A 25,718-nucleotide genomic window follows, 5' to 3' on the forward strand; every position below is an offset into this window, starting at 1 on the left:
GTGACAGTATTCAGGATTCAAGTTAAACTCATTTCAAACCTTCTAATGTTCCATTTGTGTAGAAAGATTTGAGTCTTTTACAGATTCCCAGAAAAGGTAACCCAATATTTCCTGTTTTTGTAGGATTGAAAAAGCAGAGTTAAAGGAGAAAATATTTGAAAGGTAAAACAAGTGAAGAGAAAAGGAGAGAAAGTAGACCAGAAAGGAAAAAAAGAAGGTGAATGAAAAAGAAAAGGATTAAGAAATAAATTTATTGTTTCACTTCAATGCAATGTATTTTTCTGACATCAAACTATGCTTATTCCAACCAGCTAGCTACCATGTCACAGGAACCTATCCAGGCCCTGAAATTTAGTAGATCACAAGAGTCCCTCCTCACATTTTCTCGCTCTCCCTCATGCACTGAAATAAGACTAAATAAATATCACTATTGCTGCAGGAAAGGGATATGGTAGTTACCTGTCCTATATTTCTTCTTGCAATCCTTTGATCAGAAAACCATTTCCTGGAAGTATATATACTATTCCAATAGAAGCTTCTTGTGGACAGTGTTGTCTCTCTTGTATGTTTGTATGCATAGCACCTAGCATAGTAGGAACTTACAAATAGCTAGTTCTTAATAAATGTTGATTAAATGCAAAAGGAGAAATAAAGAAGTAGGAAAAAATTTTAAAGGAAAAGGAAGAAGAAAACAAAAAGAGGAAAAAGTATAGAGGAAGAAAAGAAGGAGGAGGAGAAAGAGAGGAGGAGAAAGGAAGAAAAGAATCTGGAATATAAATGATTCCACAGCTACTGTAGAAATTAATATGGATTGTGATATAGTGGGTCTGACTGTAGGAAAGAGGTTTTAGAGTGTAGGATAGACAGATGGTACCAGGAGAGTATAAGAGTTCCTACATCGGTTCTAGGGATTTTGGTTAGATTGTAAGCAAATGGGAAGCAAATTCGCCTGGGAAAATAGAACTACTTGGATGTAACACCTAAATACCATATTTTGCATTGTAACCTTAAACTTCTAGAATGTTACAGAGAAAAAGAGTGTGATGTAATTCAAATGCAAGATCCAAGAGTGGTTATTTCAAATGTTGATTTATTCCAATAAGAAAGACTAAAACTCTGGTATAAGAATCAGGAATCAGCAAAGAAAGATTTTATTTAATGCAATCCAAGCTAATCATACCCATTGAAAGCTAATTCTTTGGAGACTCATTAGAAAGAAGACAATTTTAGAATCTGCACTCCTCATGGGCCAGAGTGTCAAAATCATGGGGCCCCTGATCCTCATACCCATGATGTTGATGTATGAGTTTTTATATTTCTTCCTAACATCATGGTGCCCCTCTATTTTCAAAATGAGAACTCCCCAGCCACCAAAGCTAGACACTGATGTCAAGGTGAAACATTCTTCTCTTCTAGGTCCACTAGGCTTCTTTTGAAGGTCAGGCAGTTAACCTATCCAGACAATGCCTAAATATGATCTCTCTACTCTTCATCTGGTTCCTTTGACAAAAACTCAGTGAAAAATGCCACTTCCTTATCCTTCAGCTTCTTGCCTATTTTGGAGGTGATGTTAATTTGGAGGTACTCTTCATTCTGGTCATACTGAGGCCACATCAACAGCCCTTCACTGTTGGGGTTCCTGAAAATGCAACAAAGATTTTTTTTTAAAAAAATGATCACCATTTAATTATTAGTGGTGGTCATGATAAAATGGAGGAATGAGTGGGGAATTCATTAAATATGCAAATACATTTTTAATATTTGTGCATTATTAATTTTTTTCCTTTAAATAGAATTTCAAGACTTCATATAATATAATAAAGAAATAATTATAAAACACTATTTTGTATTGGTTAAAACACAGAATTATAAATCAGTGGAACAACCAGATAAGAAAGAATAACAAGGAAATGAACTCAGTAATCCAGGGTTTGATAAACGCAAGAACATAAAATGCTTGGGTAAGAATATTTGACATGGGTTGTGGAGGGGAAGGTTGGCTTTTTCTTCCATCCCCACTTCAGACAATTCCAGAAGAAGATGATGTAATCACAGATGACAACTTGTTAATACGTTAATAAAATGGGAACAGCTGGGTGGTCCCTTTATAAAGTGTGAACATCAATCTTTGATTGAATTGAAAGAAGCAATCATCTACTGGGCAAATATTGTTAGAGCTCTTCAAAGTTAAGAGGCTAGCTCTGTGGTCCCCTAAGAAAGAACAGAGAATTTGAATGATATTGCCTGAGGAGAGGAAGAGATTTCTCCCTGCTTTCCCTTTGGGACAAGAAATCTAACAGGAGGGCTACTTGCCCAGAAATAGAACCCAATGCAGCAGTTGTGGAGTTGCTTAAAGAGAGTTTGAGACCCACTCGAGGGAGCACATGTATACTTTCTCCAGATGTAATCAGATCCAGAGCAACAGTCACTCAGTTGGTAATGTCTCTGAGAAGAAAACAATAGAGCTATCTAGTGATTGAAGAGAGAACTAGGCTTGGCAATCAAGAGTCACTTGGCAGGGAAGCATTCAGCCTGGGACCGCAATTCATCAATGTGTCCAACAGAGATGCAGTGCATAGGGTAAGAGACTTATGAGGACTTCAAGTAAGAAAAAGGTATTATTGCAATGATTGACTTTGATAACATATTTCCCTAACTTTCTATCATCATGCTCTAAATTTATGGTGATTTGTAGTCATATGATACATGATATGATATATCACAGGTATATATCACATATGATATGAGTATATCACAGGTATATGGAAATTATATTTACTTTCTCAAAAATCCCAGATAAAAGTTTGATACATAGGAATCTAATACAAATTTATAAAATTAAATTTATTATCTAATAGATAAGTGGTCAAAGAATATGAATAGTGTGCAAAAAGGGGAGGAGGTGAGGGGAGGTTGCAAACTATAAACAGCCAGATGAAAGATCTGTAAATCACTTACAATAAAAGAAACACAAATAAAATTAATTCCTGTGATTCACTTCACACAAATAAAAATGACAAATATGACACAAGGAGAGAATGGTCAGTATTAGAGTGATTGCAGAAGGACAGGTAAACTAATGTACTATCTGTGGAACTGTAGCTTGCTCCACCCGTTCTGGAAAACACTTAGAAATGCACAAGTAAAGTGAACAAAATAGTCATTGGCCTCAAGTAGGGTAATAACAACAAAAAAAGTAAAGATCCAAAATACATAAAAATGTTTATATTAAGACTTTTTTTTAGCAACAATGAAGTGGTGAGGAAAGTCTCTAATGCAATATGAGTTGAAGAATAACTTAAAATGCTGTGGCATATAAATGTAAGGAAAGAGTCTTGAAATATAAGAAATAATGAATATGATGGATATACAGAAACATGAGAAGACATAAATTGATGTAAATGTAGAAATCAGAAGCATGAAAAATGTACAATGACTACAATAATGTAAATGGAAAGAATACTAATGACTCATAAAAATAGGTGCTGTGACATTGTAATGCCCAAGCTTGGTCTCAAAGAAAAGATATAAGAAGTTACCCTTCACCCATCCTTATTTTGCAGAGGTGGGAGACCTTGAATAGACATTTCATCATTTAATGTCAGATTAGGTTCATGAGTTGGTTTACTTTGCTGAACTGTTATTTCCCCTCTGTTTTGATTCTTTATTATCAGAGAAAGCTCTTTGGGAGGGAAAGGAAGGAGGGATATATTAGGAAGAATAGTGATATGAAACTAAAAGATATCAATAAAAAATTTTAAGTGTTTTCTTTTTGTATGTTAAGAATCTTACCCAGTCCTAGCAAAGTTACCCCAATATTTCATCATCTTCCTGCTAAGTTCTTTCTCCTCTTCTAAGAAATCATCTGAAAATGAGAATTATAGTTATTGGAATGAGACTATAAGTTGTCAATAAACAGAACTACAAAGTTAATCTTTTTATGTTCTACTATCTACTCTCTACTTTCTTTGCTTTCATATCTTATTTCTTCTTGGGAGCTCTCACCTCTTCCCAAACTTCTGGACTTCTCATTTGCACAGTACCCCTTCCTATGTGCTCTTCCTGGACAGGACTGTAGCCTTAATGATGGTTTGACAGATATTGATTGTACGATATATTAGATTTTAAAGTTTGTAGAACTTATCTAGATGAGCCTCTTTCCTATACAGTTTGGGAATCTCAGAGCCAAAGAATAAGTTACATGGATTTCCCAAGATCATATGAGTAACAGAACTGGAATTTGAACCCAAATTCTAAAACTTCAAATTCATTCTTCTTTATTAATATATCAAATTCCATCTTGACATTCAAAATCTAGGTAATGATAGTATTAACATTTTACCTGAAGATTATTCATGGCACTCACAATGCAAAAGTAAAATCAAAAGAAAAATGGACTCAGGTATTTTTTTCTGAGTAAGGAAATACTTAGGAATCATTAGGTAGTCCCATGAGCCAATGAGAACCTGCCACACTTGAACAGAAAACTGGAGAAAAGTATAAAGGCCAAAAGTCTAAAATGGAAGGAAGGCCACATGGCCACATATTGAAACTCTAGTGAGTTGATGGATTCTTTGATTTTGAAGGACAAAGACTCTTTGCTCTCTTAACTTGATCTCCCAAAGCAGGACCGTCATTAAAGGAAATCAGACTCGTGGAGAAGAATTGGCGTGAATGCTTGTGGTATTCTGCTCAAAATCAGAGAATCTCAGAACCAGAAGGGACCTCACATGTCTTCTAATTTAATCCATCCGGGACAAGAACACCATCTACCTTTCTCACAAGTGGTCATCTAGCCTCTGCTTGAAAACTTTTGGTGAAGAGCCAGATTTGTGTTCTAATTCAAGTTCTAACACTAACCTTACTCAAGTTAATTAATTCTCTCTCTACCCTTCAGTTATCTCATCTATAATTTGGGGATAATAAATCATGCTTTATATCTCACAGGGATATGTAAAGACCAAATGAGATAAAGGATAGGAAGACACTGTGGTAACTTAAAAAGGTTGAACACACATAAGGACAAAAGGTTATTTTACAGAAAAGGACAGGAGGTGATATTTTTGCAAAGCTAACCAACAAACAAACATGCATTACCTCTTAAAAATGGAGACCCAAACATAAAGAAGAGATCATCCCCATGATTTGCACTGACTCCAGTTGGAATCACATGTCTCCAAATACTTGCCCAATGCTGAAATTCATACAGGTAGGTGGGTGCACCTAAATCTGAAAGGAAAGAAATTGGTGGGAAATTCTAGAGTATTGTATTATAGATGGAATTCCGGAAACTACCTTGGGAAAGTTTTTTTTTTTTTTTTTTAAAAGGCTTTGTGTTCTAGGACATTAAGAGATTTTAAGTAACTGGAAATGTGTTCTGGGCACATAATATAACTGGAGGTGTCAATAGACTTGCTTGCAGAACAATGACTCACATTCAATAAAGTGTGCTATTTTTAAAGTGGTGATTTATTCCAGAGTATTTAATTAAAAGCCTGAGCCCTGCCTTAATTATACATAACCTTAAATTAGGCTATGAGCACTGATGTCATTTTTTTCAAACTACTATATCCTGTAGAAATCCCCTTGATGTCATCTGAGCACAGCGATCTAGTCAGTGCTTGACAAAGGCAGCCTGATCTAGTTTTTCATACAACAGGTGTAATTTGGAGATCATGTTACCTCCTCTTTGACTCTCAGCTTCCCAAATTGTAAAAGAGAGAGTCTTAACTAGATGAGTTCTACAAGTTATAAAATCTTATACAGTTATTCCTTCTACACCATAGGGATTTGGGTATGGCTTCCTTGTGATCTAGAAAATCAGCTAAATTTTTTGGACCTCCCTCCCACATCTCTTATGAAGTGTTTATAGTATGTTACTATAAAATTTGGATTAATATTTTACAATATTATACATATACATATTTACTTATTTTTGAGTTTTCAAACTTTTACTGGGTCATCTGTGGATTCTGGAAAACTCCCCAAAAATTCCCATTTAATTTTTTGTGTCAGTCTATGATTTATCAAAACCCTGGTGGGGAATATTGTGACGTAGAAGAGATAACTGCTTACCATGTAGTCAATATTTATTAACCATTTATCAATTTATCCTCCATGATAAATTTCACGTCCTTGTACTATATATTTCCTTTGTGGAAATATTCAAGCAAGGATTTGAATTTAGGTTTTCATATCCTAAAACTCCTTTTATTATTGTATGAATGGATATTATTGCATCTTGTTTTGATCCCACATATGTTCTTCAGAATTAGTAAAGCCACCAGACTGATGATAGCTTGTGATAAGCTTGAATATCCTCTTTTTCAAAGACATCCTGGCTTCAGGGGGAACTAGAAAGGTTGAAACATGACAAAAGGCTCAGACACTAGGGGTCATGCCCTGGCCACAAGTATCCTCATTACTGCCCCTAGGTAATTAACCTCATACATAAGGAGGGAATGTAGTGGGAAGATAAGGAATAGTGTAACGCTGAGGAGTCCGAACCAATCCAGACTCTGATGGAAAGGGTATGATTATTTAAGCTTCTTCTTCTTCTGTATCAATGTTTATGTGTTCCTAGTGAGCAGCACACCCACATTCCTGTGAGAAGTATAATAAATGTCTTTCTCTGCTCACTGTATTTCTGAATTCTTTCTGTGAGAATGGGTCTATCATGTGAATTTTCCTAAGGGCTTCCAACCAGGGAAGCAATGGGCATCATCAGCTCACCTGGGTTGACTCCCTGACCTTCCCTGGGAAGGGCTGTGATCCCTACAAGTGTGTTTCTCACATGCATGTAGGCAAGCATCTGCAATGTCTCTTGGTAGGGCCCCTAGTAGGTATGGAGTAAGCTAATATCCTTGAATAAATGGTGGAAGGTATATTCCATACTGTATCACCACCTTCCTCCTTCATATTCTTCAGAAACTTACCCCTGTAATGCCGAGCCAAAATCACAGTTGGGATTCCACATGTCAAGTCTCCTAGCATGCCCTGAAAACGTTTTTTCTTTTTGATAGGATCATCTGTCACTCCAAGATACTCCTGAGTTGCCACAGAAGTAAGGTTTTTGGGAATTTGCTGAAATGGTCAACGAAACAAGGAGTGAAACATGATTAAGAACGTATTCATTCATTTCTATCATTTGTTTATCATTTCATCTCTTCATTAACTTCATGTCTTACTTAAAGTCGCCCTAACTCACATCTTTCACAACATTGCCATAAATTGTTCAAGCCAATAGCTTAATCATAACATTGTTTATTATGTTAACCTGAAATGTCTCATCTCAAATCTTATTTTGTGTGTGTGGAATATATTATTGACATTTAGAGGAAGATGCTTATTTCAAGGGCTATTATTTTGTGGTGGATCTATGTGCTGGACATTTATCAGAATTTAGAAATGAAAAAAAGCACGTTTTCTACTGCATGACATGGTAGATAGGGAGTTGGATATGAGATCAAATCCTGCCTCTAGAAATACACTGGCTTTGTGACTCTGGACAAGTCACTCAGTGTCTTCATACTAGAGTCTCTTCTCTAAAACCATAAGCTGCTGAGCATTTGCCAACCTGAATTGGTAGTAGAATTCTTATCATCAGGAAATTACGATGAAATCACAGGACAATTCCTACCCTCATCCTGCCCTCCTAGAATCTATAATATAAGAGGGAATTAGAACAGTAACACAGAAGTATAACATAAAGTATATTTGGACAAATGCTTTAAAAAGATATAAACAAAATGCTATTGCACTGCTCCCAATATGGGCAAAAATATTTCCAAACTGAGTGGAGGTGTTGGTTAGAGAAGATATGATTAATTGTATTTACTCTTTTTCTAGTTTTCCCTTACAGTTGAGAGGGTCGAGCATCTTTTATTTTTCTGTACAGGTAATAAATTTAGGTTTTGAAAGTTATGACTTAAAATATTTTGACCTCCAACACGTATGATGCTAGAATATTTAGTGGTCCAAATTGGCTTTAAAAATGCAAAACAAATCAAAAAAGTTTTAGTTTTGTAACCTAAAGGGACATCTGTGATTTAAACTACTTTGAGTACTTGGTGTCTGCCCTAAGATAGAAAGAATAATGGTGCTGTGGGAATTGCACTGGACTGAGTATCCAGGGTCGTGGGGTTAAATCCCACCTCCGTGTCAGACTGGATGTATGACCTTTAGGAAACTACCTCCCTCCTATTGACCTCAGTTTCCACATCTATCATATGAGCACTTTGTGCTTGATGGGCTTTGAGGTACCTAAGTTCTAACATTCTATGTTCTGAGCATTTTTTTTTTGTCTTTGACCATCTGGATTTTAAATTTCTCCCAGATCTTATAATCTATATCTCTAAAATCCTTACAACGTAGGGATAGTAGGTCCATAATAGTGCTGGTACTGTCTCTTGGTCCAATTTATCCTCTAGCAGAGAATGTCCCAATTCCTGAAAAAAAAAAAGATCCAACAATCTTATAAAGTATTAATGGTTAACAAGAAGTGAGAAAAAATAAAACTGGCTATGTGATACAAATGAGGCAAATGATTTTAGGTTATCTTCAAATCTGAAGTAAAGTTCTCTGATAAGTAAGATTAGTATAATGAATTAACATGGTTCACAAAACATCCCAGGAAAACACACAAGTAAAAAGATGAGAAAAATAGTACTTTTTTTTCAACTCTTAATAAAGCAGCATTTGATCCATTTCTTCCAGGAAGATAGAACTGGGATTCCCATGCTACCCAGAGAGTTGGTCAATGGAAAGCATCTAGCTTCTTGACAGAGCAATGAGGTCTGAAGGGCAGCTAACTGATACTGGATCTACATTCCATTATTTTAGTTGAATGTCACCTTTTGGAGTGCAGATTCCACAGTTAGCGGTAACCTTGAATCATTTACACAAGAATAGCTACCATTTACTTGACTTAATCTAGTCCAACCAATTCCTTTTATAGATACAGAAATACAGAAATGGTACAGAAGTGATTAACATTGGTACATTAAGTGATTAACAGAAGGTCACATAAAAGCTGATGACAGAACCAGGATTCAAACCCTTGTGTGCAGAAACAAACTCTCATATTCTTCCCACAGTATCATATTGCTTCCACATTGAGGGAGATAGGAAATGTCAAATCTGGGATTTCACACAAAAATTTCCAATTTTAATAGGAAGGAATCTCTAGGGAGAACAAGGACATTATGCACTTTATGGGTCATGGAGCTGAATACAAAATAGGAGATCTGAACTCTTATCCTTGTCCTCACATTAACACAATGCAACAACTGGAGGTAATCTCTTCCCTCTAATGGGCCTTAGTTTTCTCATCTGAGAAATGAGAGGTTTGGACTCTATGCTGTCCAACTCCAGTGTTCTAAGATTCTTTGAGACGGTGAGTGCTAAATGCCACTTTCACTTCTGCAGCAATTCAACAACCACATAAAGCAATTCCTTAGAAATGGAGTCCTGTACTGGGGGAGAGAAGTGTAGGGTTGTTAACTCAGAATCAGACTCAGAGGATGCTCAGTACACTGAATGAAGCTATTTCTCAACTTCACCAATGGGGAATTTCAGGTCCTGGAGAGAAAAAGAGAACACAAGATTCTAGAAGAAACACAATGCTCTTACAGTTGGAAGACGGAAACTATATTCATCACTGGTGATTCCCATCATGAAGGAAATGCCATCAGATTGTTTTTCACCCAGGAGTTCTTCAGGACTTTTGGGGAAAAATACTCCATCCACAACTGTAGGTAGGGTCATATATTTCTGTAACAAAAAAATACTAATATAGCTGGGGTGTTTGCTTGCTTTTTTTTTTCCAACCAACAATGAATTCATTTTTACTTCAGTTCTCTAAAGCTTATTCAGGGACACTATCTCCTTATTCTTTGGTAAGGTCAGCAGGACCTGACTTGCAAGGACGGTTGTGGGCATTGTCTTTATCTCACCACTGAATTGCTGCTTTTGAATGAATTCCTTCTGGTTTTCTTGCAACAGATTTCAGTACAATAGTTCAGAACATTAGGGGAAAGAAAACGAGTTAATTGTTGTATATTCCAAAATGTAGAAAAGCATTACTGTATAAAAACAAGTCCATTGTAAAGGACTATCCTGGGGACAAATTTTTGGATGGGAATATTTTGTTTCCTCATCTTTTCAAGGACAAATTTAAGTGTCACTTTCTTAAGTAGTCTTCTCTAGGTGATTCTAATTTATATAGATTTCTTCCTCTTTGAAAGTCACTTAATATTCATTTAGTCATGAAAAAAAGCACAGAACATGGAACCAGAAGGCCAAAGTTTGAGGCATGGATGTAATATATCTAACCAACTAACTGGACAAATCCCTTACCCTCTCTAAAAATCAATTTCCTTATTAGATGGAGTGGTCCTTTTAATATGTAGCTCACAGAATTATGAAGCAATCAAAACAGAACTACAATGTAGTATCATAACACATGCACATAATAATATATAAATTATACATATATGTGTGTAGATCCATATAGAAATATACACTTAAATAATATATGTAGACATATAAATATATATGTAAATACATGCATATTGTAGATATGCATGTAATAAAGCATTGTTTAACACATGTATGTGTATAATATACAAATGTGTGTATGTATGGAGGTGTGTATATTTATACATATATATGTGTGTGTGTATATATATATATACACAGATACACACCCATACAAAAATATAGACATATATCACCTTCGATTCAATTGACTACTTAACACCCATTGTATTTGGTTGTTTGACTTTTTTATTCTGTCACAAAATTTCAAAATCTTAGAGTCAAAATCATGAGAGCTCAGAGACTCTCTATTCCAACCTAAACCTTCTCTGGAAATTTACTGTGTTTTTAAATAGTTCTAATTATTACAAATTTTCTTTTACACCAAGTCTCTACAGCTTCTACCTATTATTTCTAGAGTTAGTCTATAGTGTCAAAGTGAAAAAATCAAATTGCTTTTCTATGTGATATCTCTTCAACTGCCTCAACACAGGTACTATGACCTTCCTCTGTTTTCCCTTCTCTAGGCTAAACATACCACGTTCCTAAGTATCATCCTCCTTTGCCATACTCTAGAGGGCCTTCACTGTAGATGGCTTAGTATCAGATAGGCAAGAGATCCCCTTTGGAGTGTCTCTGGAATCCATACCTAACTGTGTGCTATTGAAGCTTTTTGTCTCTGATTTTGATAAAGGCATATATTACATGAATACCAAATTTGCACATGACCCAAAGGTAAAAGATTAAGCTAACACATTGAAGGATAGTGAACATTCAAAGATGTCTTGAAAAATCATTGGACTGAATCTGACAAAATCTAATTTGTGGGAATAAATGGTACATTTCATACTTGAATTTAAAATAAATTTCATAAATAAAATATGAGGAAAATGTGGTTAGATACCAATTTGTCTGAAAAAGATCTCGATACTTTTTGCAAAGACAGCATGAATCAGTAGTAGGATGTAGAAGCCAAAAAACCTAAAGTTGTCTTAGGTTACATTAAGAGAGGCACAACTTGAGAGGTGGAGCCAAGACTAGAATTGGGCAAGTAGAAATTAATGATTTTATGAGACATCAAGAATCAGTCAAATAAAATCTAAAGAATGAAAAGATAGAGGAAAATGTAAAATATCTAACTGGAGAAACAACTGATCTAGAAAATAGATCCAGGAGAGAAAATTTAAGAATTACTGGCCCACCAGAAATCCGTGATGCAAAAAAGAGTCTTGACAATATCTTCCAAGAAATCATCAAGAAAAGCTGCCCAGAAGTACTAGATCCAGAGGGCACAATAGTCATCAAAAGATGACTAATTCATTGTTGGTACAGCTGTGAGCTCATCCAACCATTCTGGAGAGCAATTTGGAACTATACCCAAAGGGCTACAAAAATGTGCATACCCTTTGACCCAGCAATATCACTTCTAGGACTGTATCCCCAAGAGATTATAAAAACGGTAAAGGGTCCCACATTACAAAAATATTTATACAAGCACTCTTTGTTGTGGCCAAAAACTGGAAATCAAGGGGATGCCCATCAATTGGGGAATGGCTAAATAAATTGTGGTATATAAATGTAATGGAATACCATTGTGCTATAAGAAATGATGAACAGAAGCAATTCAGAGAGGCTTGGCAAGACTTGTATGATCTGATGCTCAGTGAAAGGAGCAGAACCAGGAGAACCTTGTGCACAGCAAGGATCACAGTGTGTGAGAATTTTTTCTGGTAGACTTGGAACTTCATTGTAATGCAAGGACTTAAAAGAAATTCCCAATGGTCTTCTAAGCAAAATACCTTGCTGATCCAGAGAAAGAACTATAGAATTCAATTGTAGAATGTAGCAGATCATGTGTGTGTGTGTGTGTGTATGTGTGTGTGTCTATTGCGTTCAGTTTGTTAGATGATTTCTCCCACTCATTTTAATTTTTCAACACAACACGACTTTAGTGAAAATGTATTTAATAGGAATGTATGTGTAGAACCTATGCAAAATTGTATGTTGTCTAGGGGAGGGGGTGAGAGGAGAAAATAAAAATCTAAGTTATATGGTAGTTCTTGTAGAACACTGAAAATAAATAAAATTAGTTAATAAAAAAAGAGAGGCACAACTTAAAGGAATAAGATAGTAGTCCCACTGAACTTTGGCCTCATCACACATCATCGCAAGCATTTTGTTCAGTTATGAATACCTTAATTTACAAAGAATATTGAGAAGTTCAATAGCACCCAAAAAAAATGAACCTGAGATGGTAAAAGTATTGAAATTTTTAACATATCAAGATTTGTTGAAGATACTGCAAAACATACAAGTTGGGTGAAGGGGTAAACTAATGTCAGCTATGTGCAAAAATATGAATGGCTGTCAGGTACAAGTTTGGTTAGTTGTTCCAACAGGTAAAATCAGGAGCAATCAGTGGAAGTTCCCGATAAATCACTTAGACTTCTTTTCAGGAAAAAAAAACTTAATTAGAACTGTCCAAAACTGGAATATGTACAACTAGGTGGCCCACTAGACAGAGCTCCAGATCAGGACACAAGGAGTCAAACTCGACTGAAACAACTAAACAGCAATAACAAAATTGGACTGGATTTCCTTGGGTTGTGGTAATTCCCTCTTACTGGAGATCCCCCAAAAGACCTTATATGATCATTTGTCAATTATGTTGTAGAGGGGAGTCCTTTCAGGTATGATTTGACCTAGACATATTCTAGTAAGGGACTTTCTAATGTTTAAATTCTATGATTCCATGATTCTATGAATAAAATTCATCATGGTATTAGTATAGTACTTTCTCATTTACAAATCACATATTACCTCATCTGAACCTGAGGTAGGCAGTGAAAAGACTATTATACTACATTATCATACAGATAAGAAAACTGAAGTTCAAGGGGGTTACAGAATCATGAGACACAGACCTAGAAAGGACCTTTGGAATCACTTAGTTCAATGCCCTCATTCAACAAACATCCTATTATATGGACATTTTTATAACAATATACTAGTGACAGATGGATTTCGAAGTTGAAGTTCAAACAGTTCTGTCCTTAAGAAGCTTTCATGCTTATCTATAGGATAAAAAATTCTACATCACATTGTTTTACACATGAGGAAATTGAAGCACTCTAATGGGAGAATGACAAAGTCCAACTTATAGACTATTTCCAGCTTTCCTGATTTCTAATTCAAGACATTTTCCTATATAGCACGCTGCCATGAGTGCAAACCAGACTGCAGAGGTAGACTAGCAATGGAATATGGTAACTGAAGCAAGAAGAAAGGTACAAACATTGTACACAATATATTGTGTACAAACAATGACTTGAGTACAGTCATGTGGCAAGGAGCTACAAAGATTTAGAAGGCCATACATAGAGATAGTGAGGTTTAAGGAAATTTTTCATATCTCTTCTGCATAGTTCAAGAGGACTTCTTGCATGAAAAGTAATTTTAAGAAAACGCTGAAGAAAAGATGGAATGTTAGGATCTTCTACATATACTAATCTACCTAAGACAAAAAAATAACTGTAGCAAAGATGTCAGAGAGAGGTAGGGCTAGGGAATACCTGATGACTACTGAAATGAGTCAACAAGGCTTGGAATCTCAAATGGCTAGTCAAATCCAGATATTTTTCACCTAAAAATTAGCTCACAGCAAGAGCCTCCTATTTCAAATACAATTGATTTCATAGGTAATCCAAGGGGTGGTAGAAATTGGTAAAACTAATCTTAATTTCCTGAAAACTTGGCCTCATCACTGATTCCATGTAGGGCATTGTTAACCCACCTAAAAAATTTTTCTAGTCTAAATTGTTTTTCAAAATGTCTGACATGAACAAAAATAAAGTTTACTTGGAAATTCTTATCTGAAGAACTATTTTGACAGAGATTCTAAAAGGTAAAAAGTTATTTTAAAAAAGCCTTACTAGGGTTTCTTAACCTGGTATCTGTGAACTTAGTTGATTTTTTAATATATTTTGGTAACTTTTCAATAAAATTGATTTCTCTTGTAATTTTACGTCTTTTATTCTATAATTTTAAAACATTAAATTTACCCTTCTAATAGCCAAAGGAGTCCGTCACACACACACACACACACACACACACACACACACACACACACACACACACACACGCATCAAGAATCCTTGGTCTAGAAGGTACTCTGAAACTGAAAAGGTCAGAATCAGATTCCTGAAGAGGAATTTTCAGGTCTGGGTAATTGTGTGATGAGGTCATAAAAGACATGGAGTTGAATTATTCCATTCAGAGATAATTGCCTTTTCTGTACTTAACTAGAACTTAGTAGCTAGAATTCTACCACTTATCAAAATGCCCCTCACACAATAGATGCTTATAAAATATTTATAAACTTTATGATTGACTAGTTTAAAGGAACAAAGAGTTAAAAATTAAGCAACAAAAACAACTTACCTCTGTGGGATCTCCTGTGAAATCCAACTTTAAAAATTTCTGGAAAAGGAAAAAAAAAAGAATTGATGACAGAATTTACAAGAAACAGCTGATTTTTGGTAATTCCCTTGACAATGTGGTTCATTCTCACAATGTTGTCAAGAAGGTGTGCATGCCTCACCTCCAATGAGGAGAAAATTAAAACAGTAATTAGAAATTACTTTGCCCAACTGTATACCCATAAATTCAACAATCTAAATGAGATGGGTGATTATGCTAAAAAAATATATAAATTGTCCAGATTAACAGAAGAGGAAATTGAAGACTTAAATAACCTCATCTCAGAAAAAGAAACTGAAGAAATCATCAATGAACTCCCTAGGAAAAAAATCTCCAGGGCCAGATGGATTCAGAAGTGAATTCTATGAAATATTTAAAGTATGGTTAATTCCAATACTATATAGACTATTTGGGAAAGTTGGGGAAGAAGGAACCCTCCCAAAGTCGTGGCATGATACAAATATAGTTTTGATACCTAAACCAGGAAGAGTCAAAAGAGAGAAAGGAAATTATAGATCAATTTCTCTAATGAAAATAGATGGAAAAATTTTAACTAAGATTTTAGCAAAAAGAATAAAGCAATTTATTCCGAGAATAACACATTATGATCAGGCAACTTTATACCAGGAATGCAGGGCTGATTCAATATTAGGAAAACTATTAACATTATTGATCATATCAACAACAAAACTAACAGAAACCACATGATTATAGCAATAGATGCAGAAAAAACTTTTGAGAAAAGATAACACCAATTCTGATTGAAAACACTTGGAAGCATAGTAATAAATGGAACTTTCCATAAAATAATAAGAAGTATCTACCCAAAAATATCAGCAAGCAGTACATGGAAAGGGGACAAGCTAGATGCATTTCCAATAAGATCAGGGGTAAAACAAGGATGTCCATTTTCACCACTATTATTCAATATGGTACAAGAAATGTTAGCTGTAGCAATTAGACAAGATAAAGAAATTAAAGGAATAAGAATAGACAAAGAAGAAATTAAGTTATCACTCTTTGCAAATGATATGATGATATACTTAGAGAATCCCAGATGATATACTTAGAGAATAACAAACAACTTTGGCAAAGTTGCAGCTTCCAAAATAAACCCAGAAAAATCTTCTGCATTTCTATATATTAGTAACAAAACCCCAAAGCAAGAGATAGAAATAGAAATCCCATTTAAAGCTATGGTAGACACTCTAAAATATTTGTGAGTCTCCCCATCAAAACAAACCCAGTATATATGAACACAATTGTATATGAACACAATTAAAAAACACTTTTCACACAAATGAAGTCAGATCTCAGTAAGTGGAAAAACATCAGTTGCTCATGGGTAACCTGAGCCAATATAATAAAAATGATAATTCTACCTAAATCAATTTATTTATTTAATGCCATACCAATCAAACTATGAGATAATTATTTTCTAGAGCTAGAAAAAATTATATCAAAATTCATCTGGAAGAACAAAAGGTCCAGAACGTCAAGGGAACTAATGAAAAGAAATGCTTGAGAAGGTGACCTAGCTCTACCAGAAGTCGAATTGTATTATAAAGCAGCAATTATCAAAACTACTTCGTACAAGTTAAGAAAAAGAAGGGTAGATCAGTGGAATATGTTACATATTCAAGGCACAGCAGCCAATGAATATAGCAGTCTACTGTTTGATATACCCAAGGACTCCCAGCTTCTGGGATAAGAACTCACTGTGTGACAAAAATTTCTGGGAAAACTGGAGAACAGTGTGGTGGAAACTAGGCATACACTGATGCCTGAAACCATACACAAGAATAAAGTCCAAATGGGTACATGATCTAGATATAAGTATTGATACTATAAACAAATTAGTGGAGCAAGGAATAGTGTATTTATCAGACTTATGGAGAAGGGAAGAATTGTTGACTAAACAAGAGATATTATGAAGGGCAAAATAGATAATTTTTATTACATTAAATTGAAAAGGTTTTGCACAAACAAATGCAATGCAACCAAGATTGGGAGGGGAAAAGAAAATTATGAAAGAAATTTTGGAACTAGCGTCTGTGATAAAGGCCTCATTTCTAAAATATATAGAGAACTGAGTCAAATGGACAAGAATATAAGTCATTCCCCAACTGATAAATGATCGTAGGATAAGAACAGGCAGTTTTCAGAGGAAGAAATCAAAGATATCTATAGTCACATAAAAAAATGCTCTAAATGACTACTGATTAGAGAGATGCAAATCAAAACAACTCTGAGATACCACATCACACCCATCAGATTGGCTAACATGACAGTATTGGAAGATGATAAATGTTGGAGAAGATGTGGGAGAGTTGGAACACTAATTCATTGTTGATGGATCTGTGAGTTGATCCAACCATTCTGGAGAGCAATTTGGAACTATGCCCAAAGGACTACCAAAATGTTCATACCCTTTGACCCAGCAATACTCTTTCTGGGATTGTATCCCCAAGAGATCACAAAAATGGGAAAAGGTCCCACACAAACAAAAATATTTATATCAGCTTTCTTTGTGGTGGCCAAAAACTGGAAATCAAAGGGATGCCCATCAATTGGGGAATGGCTGAATAATTTGTGGTATATGAATGTAATGGAATATTATTTTGCTATAAGAAATGATGAATAGAAAGACCTCAGAGAGCCCTGAAAAGACTTATATGAATTGATGCTGAGTGAAAAGATCAGAACCAAAAGAAATTTGTACACAGCAACAATCACAGTGTGAGAAAAATTTTTCTGGTAGACTTAGTACTTCATTGCAATGCAAGGACTTAATAAATTCCCAATGATCTCTTAAGACAAAATGTCTTCCACAACCAGAGAAAGTACTATGGAATTTGATCACAGAATGAAGCAGACCATTTTCTTTTGTTATGTTTTGGTTTGTTTTATGATTTCTCCCATTCATTTTAATTCTTCTATGCAACATGACTAAGGTGAGAATGTATTTAATAGAAATATATGTGTAGAACCTATATAAAATTGCATGCCATCTCAGGAAGGGAATGGGGAGGTAGGGAACAAGGGGGAAAGGGAGGGGAAAAAAATTTAAGATATATGGAAGTGATTGTAGAATATTGTAAACAAATAAAATAATAAAAAAAGAAGGTGCTCATGGAAAAAATGCACAGGTTTTCTGGTCTCCCACACCTCCTGCAAAGTCAAGCTGTAGGAGTCACAAAGAAAGCAACAAGACCTCAAGGAAGTTTTGCTTGGAATGACTATCTCAAGTTCTTCTCTCTCCTCTTTACCCCTAACATATCATAGGCCTTTGGAAGAAAATACAAGATATTAGTGGTGGCACTCTTTTCTCAATTTGTTGAATAAGTGTAATCTTTCATAGTCCATCAAAACCCCATACAATGCTTGTTCTCCATCCTAAGAGAGAAAGTGAAGAAAAGAGGGCAGCATTATCTAGTAGGCATTAATAAAGCTTGCATTTGGTGCAAATTATGGCTTAGTTGCTGAAACTCATGCAGCAAGAGTCTCAGCACTGCATTTTAAACATGCCTGGACCTTGTTCTCTCCATCTCTGCAATCTCTTGATTTTGCCAATATTCCTCAGTTGTTGCTGATAAATTGGTAACACACGGGGAAAGTAGAGGATTGTAGCAAATGTACAAGTTATTGTATGCCTAACAAACTACTTTGGCTTCATTTTTCTGAGTTATCATCCTAAAGTGGTGGGGGCTTGAGTGGATCTAAATGACCATCCCAAAGTTGCATTTTGTCCCTCTTGTGTGGACACAATCTTAGTCCAGGGTCAGGCTGACTTCACGGAGAAAGCAAGTAGCACAAATGGCAAATACCCCTACTCTTCTTCAGGGAAGACCTCAAGACCTCAGGTTCTGTATAGCTACAGAATGCACAGGCCTCTATCCCTATGCCTTAAACTTCTTTAAAAGAACAAATTCTTTAAGATAATTGAGTTGAGGGGAGGAGGAACCTCAAATAGTTTTCTAGCCTAGACCTTATACTCAGACATGTGGACAGCAAAAACAAAACACAGAAATCTACTTCCCAGATCATGATTTAAGTCATTGTCAAGTTGACTAGGGTCTATAGGGGGAACTTTTGTGAAAACTCAAGATATAACTAGGATAGGAAAAGCAAGATATTTTTTTCATACTGTGCTAAAATATAGTTATAACTGCAGTGCTTTGAATACTTCACAAAGAAACAACAAAATCTAGCTTCCAGATAGTAAAAATAGAAAACTTTCAGATGTTATATTAGTTGTAGTGAAAGACATGAATCCTTTCCTGGTCTTCTTATCAAATATGACATCTGCTCCCAACAAAACAGGTATGACTGACAAAAAACATACCCCTCCTCTCCAAACAATGACTATTTGGCATTCCAGAAATCAGAGCATTTAGCCATCAGGAAATACCCATGCTGGGTGAAGGAACTTGAGTGCCCGAAGTGACCATATACAATGAAAGTTATCAAAGCGTCAAGAGGTAAGGACTCTAATATCACCTACCATCTTCTCAGTTATATTCAGAATCTCGTCCTCTGTCTTCTGTCTCATACACTGAACCAGGATGGCTGAAGTGGTTGTTTTACATCCAGCAACAGCTGCAATTTTCTGTAACAAAATATAACAGGAAACACTTATTCCTATATGCCTATGGGGTAGAATAACTATACCCAAACCACTATGTGTCTGGATGTATGACAATATGGTATAGAGAAGAATGTGCTGAATCTGAAGTCAGAGGACTTGCATTCAAATCCTGACTCTACCCCTTGATGTGGACATAGGTAAGTCACTTCCTCACTCAGGACCTCCATTCTGAAGGAAAATGGAGTGGTTAAAATAGATGACTTCTAAATTCCCTTCCAGCTTCCACCTCGTTTTGTGGTCCTTCATTCACAGAGGACCATAATGACATCACTATGTTAGAGTCAGGTTACATGTGGCTGATCAGACCAATACAATCTCAGAATACTCTATCACACAAGTCAGGCATAAATAGTCTATGGGAATATTTGAGGTGGATTCTCTCAATTTGCACATCTCGCTGCAAGTCTGACCACTTTAAGTTTATAAATGCAGTCAAATATTTGGAATGGCATATAAAGTCAGGACCTACCTCAGTAAGTGATGTGACATTGTTACTGAACAAAAATTTTACAAGGACAACTCCACTCTGGAAAATGACTCGATGGAAGAGATTCTTGGTCAAAGGAGACAGAACCTGAGAGAACAATGATGGAAATGAAATTACAATTCAAGAGGAAAACTGTAAGGTAGGGCATGAAATTTAGAGGGTGTTGACATATTCTCTCTTCCATCACTAGATTTAAAATAAAATACTACAACCTTAGCAACTAGTTACTAAAATAATTAGCTAAAATAGAGACAGAGGGCCTGGTATAGTGTATGCAAGACCACACCTGGTATTGGGAAATCTAGATTCAAGCTATTCCCTTCATATCCATAGGCTTTGTGACCCTTTTGAAGTGACTTAATTTGTCAATGCCCCCAGTGAGTTCTCTAAGATTATAAACTGGAGAAAAATTAAGGATTTACAGCCAAAATAAGAGACCAGCACAGAGCATACATCCTACCCTTGGCTGTCAAACTTCATTTTAGCTCTGCTATGCTCTCCTACATCACTGAGTGGAATCCTTCCTATCAGTAGCCTCTGACTCATCTATATTGATTTTATTTCCCTGAAGTAAAATATAAATTTTTGAATTTGGGGTCTGTCTTCTCGTCTTTGTATTCCAGAGCTTAGCACGTGGTCTTATATGTACAAGCCTAAATTTAATAAATGGTTGTAGTATGAAGGCATACGTGTGGATTTTTTTTGTCCCCAGTGTCTTCTTCACTTCCCCACATCTTGCCTTAAGGCATTATTTTAAAATAATGATCTAGAGACATGTTTCGTGTTATTTGTTCCAAAGGCCAAAATGATTCTTACTGCATGGTTCAAGAGCCCTGGTTAGATGGGTCAAGGGAAGAATGCTTATGCTCAGAAAATATTGTCAGATAATCACATTACTAGACTGAGACTGTATTAAAAGGTTTTTCTTCTTCTTCTTAGCCTTGGAAAGTGATATTTAAAATGTTGGGCATGAAAAAATCTGCAATTTAGATTCAATGAAAATTCCTAAAAGATAAAGCTATTACCGCAATAATGAGTTACTTGAATCAGAACTATGTAACAGGCTAGTTTACAAAAAATGCTGACAAAAACTATGAAGCTGATTTTTTCCCCTGGGGTCTTAGAAACCCTGTTTATTCCATTTCTCCCCACTCAATGACTTTTATGTTTTTTCTTCTAAAATCTAGTTTTTTCAGGACTTCTCCTCTTTTCCCCTTCAAAGTCGGTTCTTTGCAAAACACTAGATAAACATATTCCCATGGAGGTGTCAGTAGCCAGCAAGATTTAATGTGCCACTCTTCCAAGGAAAATTTATATTGTAAGTGGGGAACAAACAGTGAGGCAATGAAATTCTAATGTTGGAACACCACAAATTTTGTAAGAGGGATAACTTATTGGAAGTGAAATCACTGTGAGACATTGTCTGGTTCCCTGTAGGTCAAGATCAGCCCTAGTTCTATACTTCAGTAGTGTCAAGTAAAATACGGTCAAGAGTATGTTAACTTCAGAAAGTTTGTTTGGACTATCTTAAGGAGAATTATGGACATTTTCATGATACTCTAAACTACTTAATTCATGTACATAGAAACAACACTGGATTTGGAATCTAGAGACAGGGGCTGAGTCCCAACTCATACACTTCATGACAGTGAGACTACAGCCACTACGTCTATCTGAGCTTCAGTTTTCTCTTCTTTAAAATAAAAGCAGTAATATATTTATTACCTACTTTAAAAGTTATCTAGGAGAAAAATTATTTCAAAGCACTACATAAAAATAATTACAGTTAAAGTTATTATAAAAGAACACCATTTCGAAAAACATGACTATTTTCTATGCCTTGATAGATCTTCATTATTGGTTGTCTAAAATCAGTCTTGAGGCATGGCCAGTTCTGTGTTTAAGTCAAAGATATTTTACTAGCTAGTTGATGAAGAAAGACACTGTCTTGAATCACATATAGTCACTGCATACAATTGTGAGAGCCAAAGTATCTTTGTATACCAGAGATCTCTGCAATGCTTGGGCTCTCTCCCTGAGGTCATAAACATTGGCACAGCCCTAGGAATCAAAACATGGCATTCTGAAATCTCACCAATGCTGAAGCACTAAAACCTCCTGAATCTTCACCAAAGATGGTCACTGAGCTGGGGTCTCCTCCAAAATTGGCAATATTCTTCTGGATCCAATGGAGTGCTGCCACTTGGTCTAAGCAACCCCAGTTCCCTGAAGCATGCTCATCTCCAGTGCTACAAGGGAGAAAAGAGATGGATAGTTGAAAGGATAGATGGATGGATGGATGGATGTGAAAGAGAATAGTTGTCAAAGGGTGGGCCATCTGAGAGAAGTTAGTGTCAAGAAATAAGAGGTAATTTGGTAGACAGAATATTGAATAATAGGAGAAACATAATTTCAAATGTGGATTTTGATATTTAACTATATGTTCATATTAATGTAATTTAATATATTTAAATCCTATTTTTCTGACCTATAAAATTGATAATAACAGCACTTACCTAAAGGTAAGTGAGAGGTAAATTAGATAACAAATATATAGCAATTGGAAATATTGGCATTATTATTAGGAATAACTAGTTATATGGGAAAATTGGGAGTAGTGGCAAGCCTCCATACCTCCAACAAATCCAGCTTAACTTTCAACATTGTTATTTTTAGACCTTATAAATAGATCCTCTTTCTGCAATAGGTGTGAGTATTATAAAAGCAAAAATTAGATCTTCTAATTTCTTTTGTTAACTCCATCCAAGTAATCCAAGATTACTGACATTCCTAGCTTTGTCCAACTTCCTCACTCCACCCTAAATTATGATCGTATTTGTCGTTTTTAATAAACATTTGTTAATTTGAATTGTATGGTTCATATGTAGAAGATACTCAATGTGAACAGAAGAAATGAATAAATAAATAAAGGGTCTTCAACCCATTCTTGATGAATTGGACAGATATCAACTGATACCCCCAGCTACATATGGCCAACTGCAGGGTGGCAGTGACATTGACATTAAGTACATGTCCACAGTGCAACAGGCATAGGACTTACTACAGGTCTTGTGACCTCAACAAGGTTACATTATAGAAGCAGTATAATCGGCACACATTTATACCAGTTTCTAGGAAAGTAAATGCAAAAAATAGAAATACTCTCTTTCATGTATGCTTTTCAAAGATCAGTTTCAATAAGAATAACTCAGAAAATTTCAGAGATATGGAATACTTGGACTCCAAATCCTACCTAAAAAAGCCAAAAATTCCCAAGCGATACTGAATGGATACCATCACCACATTCTCAAGGGTTGACAGGGCCAGTCCTTCATAGGTTGAAGCCTCACCCATCAGCAACTTCCCTCCAAAAATCCACACCATCACCTGGGAAATAAGGAGGAAAATTGTCTTGATCAAATAGCCTAGAATTGAAAGGAACATCAGAAAGTGACTGTCTAAACTGCCCAGACTCTATGATCTATATAGTGCGCCCCTTTTTATAAGGAAGACATATGATATAGTAAAAAGGGCTCTGGGATAGAAATGAAGAGACCTTTATTATAGATTTGACTGTGGCTTGCTCTGTGACCCAAGGAAAATTATTTCATTTTCTAAATCTAAATTATCCATTGGTATGATTGTGATCCTAAAACTTATCTTTACCACTGACATTCTGATCCCATGTTACTCCAAGGAAATGCTTTTTCATGTATACAGGCACTCATTCATTTAATAAATGGAAGAATATACATGAAGGTGCTTTGCAAACATGAGGCAATCAACCAATAAACAAACATTTATTAAGCATATACTCCATATCAGACACTAAGCCTTGTGGTGGGGAAACAAGCACACAAAGCAGTTTCCACGCTTAACAGGCCCACATTCTGAAAAGCAATATATAAGTACATACACTCGCACACACACACACGTGTGTATGTGTGTGTGTGTGTGTGTGTGTGTGTGTGTGTGTGTGTGTGTGTGTGTAAAATGCTGAAGGCAATTGCTATGGAAGGGAACTAGAAACTGGAAGACCAAAAACAACCTCAAAATGGAAGGTATAGCATTTTGAATGGATCTCTGAAAGGAGCTAAGGATTCTAAGAGGTAGAGATGGGAAGGAGTGTATTCCACATATCAGGGATAGCCTGTGCAAAGACACTGAGATGGGAAATGGCAGTTATGTGTAAGGGAAAGTTCAAAAGCTGTTTTGACTGATCTGAAGAGTATCTGAATGGTAGTAATTTAGAATCATGTTGGAAAGATAGGTTTACAAACAGTATCTCATCTGATCCTCACAATTCTATGAGGTAGATATTATTGTTACTAGTACTAATAATTGTAACAGCAAAGTGGCAGGGTTGCACCTGAGTTTTAGGAATAGCATAATTTTAGCAGTATGTAGCAGAAAGTTTGGAGAAGGGAGAGATCTAGAGAGACCACGTGAACAACTGTTGTAATTTGTTATTTTATTAATTTATTATTTATTATTTGCTCCCATGTACAAGTGTGTACTTCCCACTCCTGCCCTAGGCAATGGTGGGGGAAAACTGAGGTGAAGCAGATAAAATTAAATGACCTCTGTAAGATCATGATGTCTAACCAGTGGAGATCTGACCAAAGGAAGAACTTAATCTATTGTTATTCCCTCTGGAACAAGAGCTACTTCCTTGTTGTCCTGTATTATGGAAACAAGAGGTAACCATGATTCATCTATTGATTCCATATCATAGCCAAATCTTGCACTAAGCTTCTTACCGGTAAGTTGGATTTCTTTGTCAGGTTAGCTGGAGTGTAAATATTTAGGTACAAACAATCTTCAGAATATGTCAATGAGATGCTTTCATTTCGAATAGAGTAAAGTCTTCTATAGTACTTTGATACTTCAATGTTCTGGGTGCACCTGTGCAATGAAACATGAGAAATCATTTCTTTTCTGCAGCATCTCAGTAAAGCACATTGGGGTTATGAGATCACTTGCTGAAAAGCTTGGAGATCACCTAATCAAACATCCTTATTTTACAAATGAGGAAACATACATTTAGAAGGAAAATAGCTTGTGGAAGGTCATATAGGAAATAAATAATAGTGATAAGAAAACAATTCAGGTCATCCCTCCATCCCTCAACACTGCTGAATGATTGACAAATTATTGAATTTTTCTTTTGGTGTGTTTTATGTCCTACTGACTTTCTACTGGACTTTGAACATATCACCTAGCTACCTTGAGGCTCAATTCTCTCTTCAGCAAAATGAGAGAGTAGAAATAGATGATATTTAAGAACTCTTTCGACATTGATCATCTTTTTTTTTTTAAGAGACTTTTTCCCCCATTATATAATTTCTTTACTTTTCATTTTCAACATTCACTTCCACGAGATTCTGAATTCCAAATTTTCTCCCCATCTCCCCCCCCCTACACCCCAGGACAAGGTGCACGCAAACCACATCTTTCCTCAATCTGCACTCTCTTCTATAACCCTCTCTTTCTCCCCCTGCCCATGTCTTCCTGTAGTACAAGATAGATTTTTATACCCCATTACTGGTACATCTTATTTCCCAGTTG

General features: G+C 35.7%; 1 protein-coding gene across 1 annotated transcript in view; it reads right to left on the reverse strand.

Moving 5' to 3' along the window:
• Nucleotides 1-1,073: 1,073 nt before the first annotated feature.
• LOC140519361 (liver carboxylesterase 1-like) overlaps nucleotides 1,074-25,718 on the reverse strand; it is a 35,812-nt gene continuing 11,167 nt past the window's right edge. Inside the window, exons 3-14 of the mRNA XM_072632275.1 lie at nucleotides 24,911-25,055; nucleotides 23,404-23,537; nucleotides 22,246-22,399; nucleotides 20,133-20,237; nucleotides 19,520-19,624; nucleotides 14,977-15,015; nucleotides 9,631-9,771; nucleotides 8,367-8,447; nucleotides 6,936-7,083; nucleotides 5,098-5,229; nucleotides 3,793-3,865; nucleotides 1,074-1,639 (exon numbers count right to left, since the gene is read on the reverse strand). Of these exons, the coding sequence (XP_072488376.1) occupies nucleotides 1,483-1,639; nucleotides 3,793-3,865; nucleotides 5,098-5,229; nucleotides 6,936-7,083; nucleotides 8,367-8,447; nucleotides 9,631-9,771; nucleotides 14,977-15,015; nucleotides 19,520-19,624; nucleotides 20,133-20,237; nucleotides 22,246-22,399; nucleotides 23,404-23,537; nucleotides 24,911-25,055 (1,414 nt within the window). The 3' untranslated portion in view covers nucleotides 1,074-1,482. The remainder of the gene's footprint in view (nucleotides 1,640-3,792; nucleotides 3,866-5,097; nucleotides 5,230-6,935; nucleotides 7,084-8,366; nucleotides 8,448-9,630; nucleotides 9,772-14,976; nucleotides 15,016-19,519; nucleotides 19,625-20,132; nucleotides 20,238-22,245; nucleotides 22,400-23,403; nucleotides 23,538-24,910; nucleotides 25,056-25,718) is intronic.

The sequence above is a fragment of the Notamacropus eugenii genome, chromosome 1 (genome assembly GCF_028372415.1).
Source record: "Notamacropus eugenii isolate mMacEug1 chromosome 1, mMacEug1.pri_v2, whole genome shotgun sequence".
Classification (NCBI taxonomy): Eukaryota; Metazoa; Chordata; class Mammalia; order Diprotodontia; family Macropodidae; genus Notamacropus; species Notamacropus eugenii.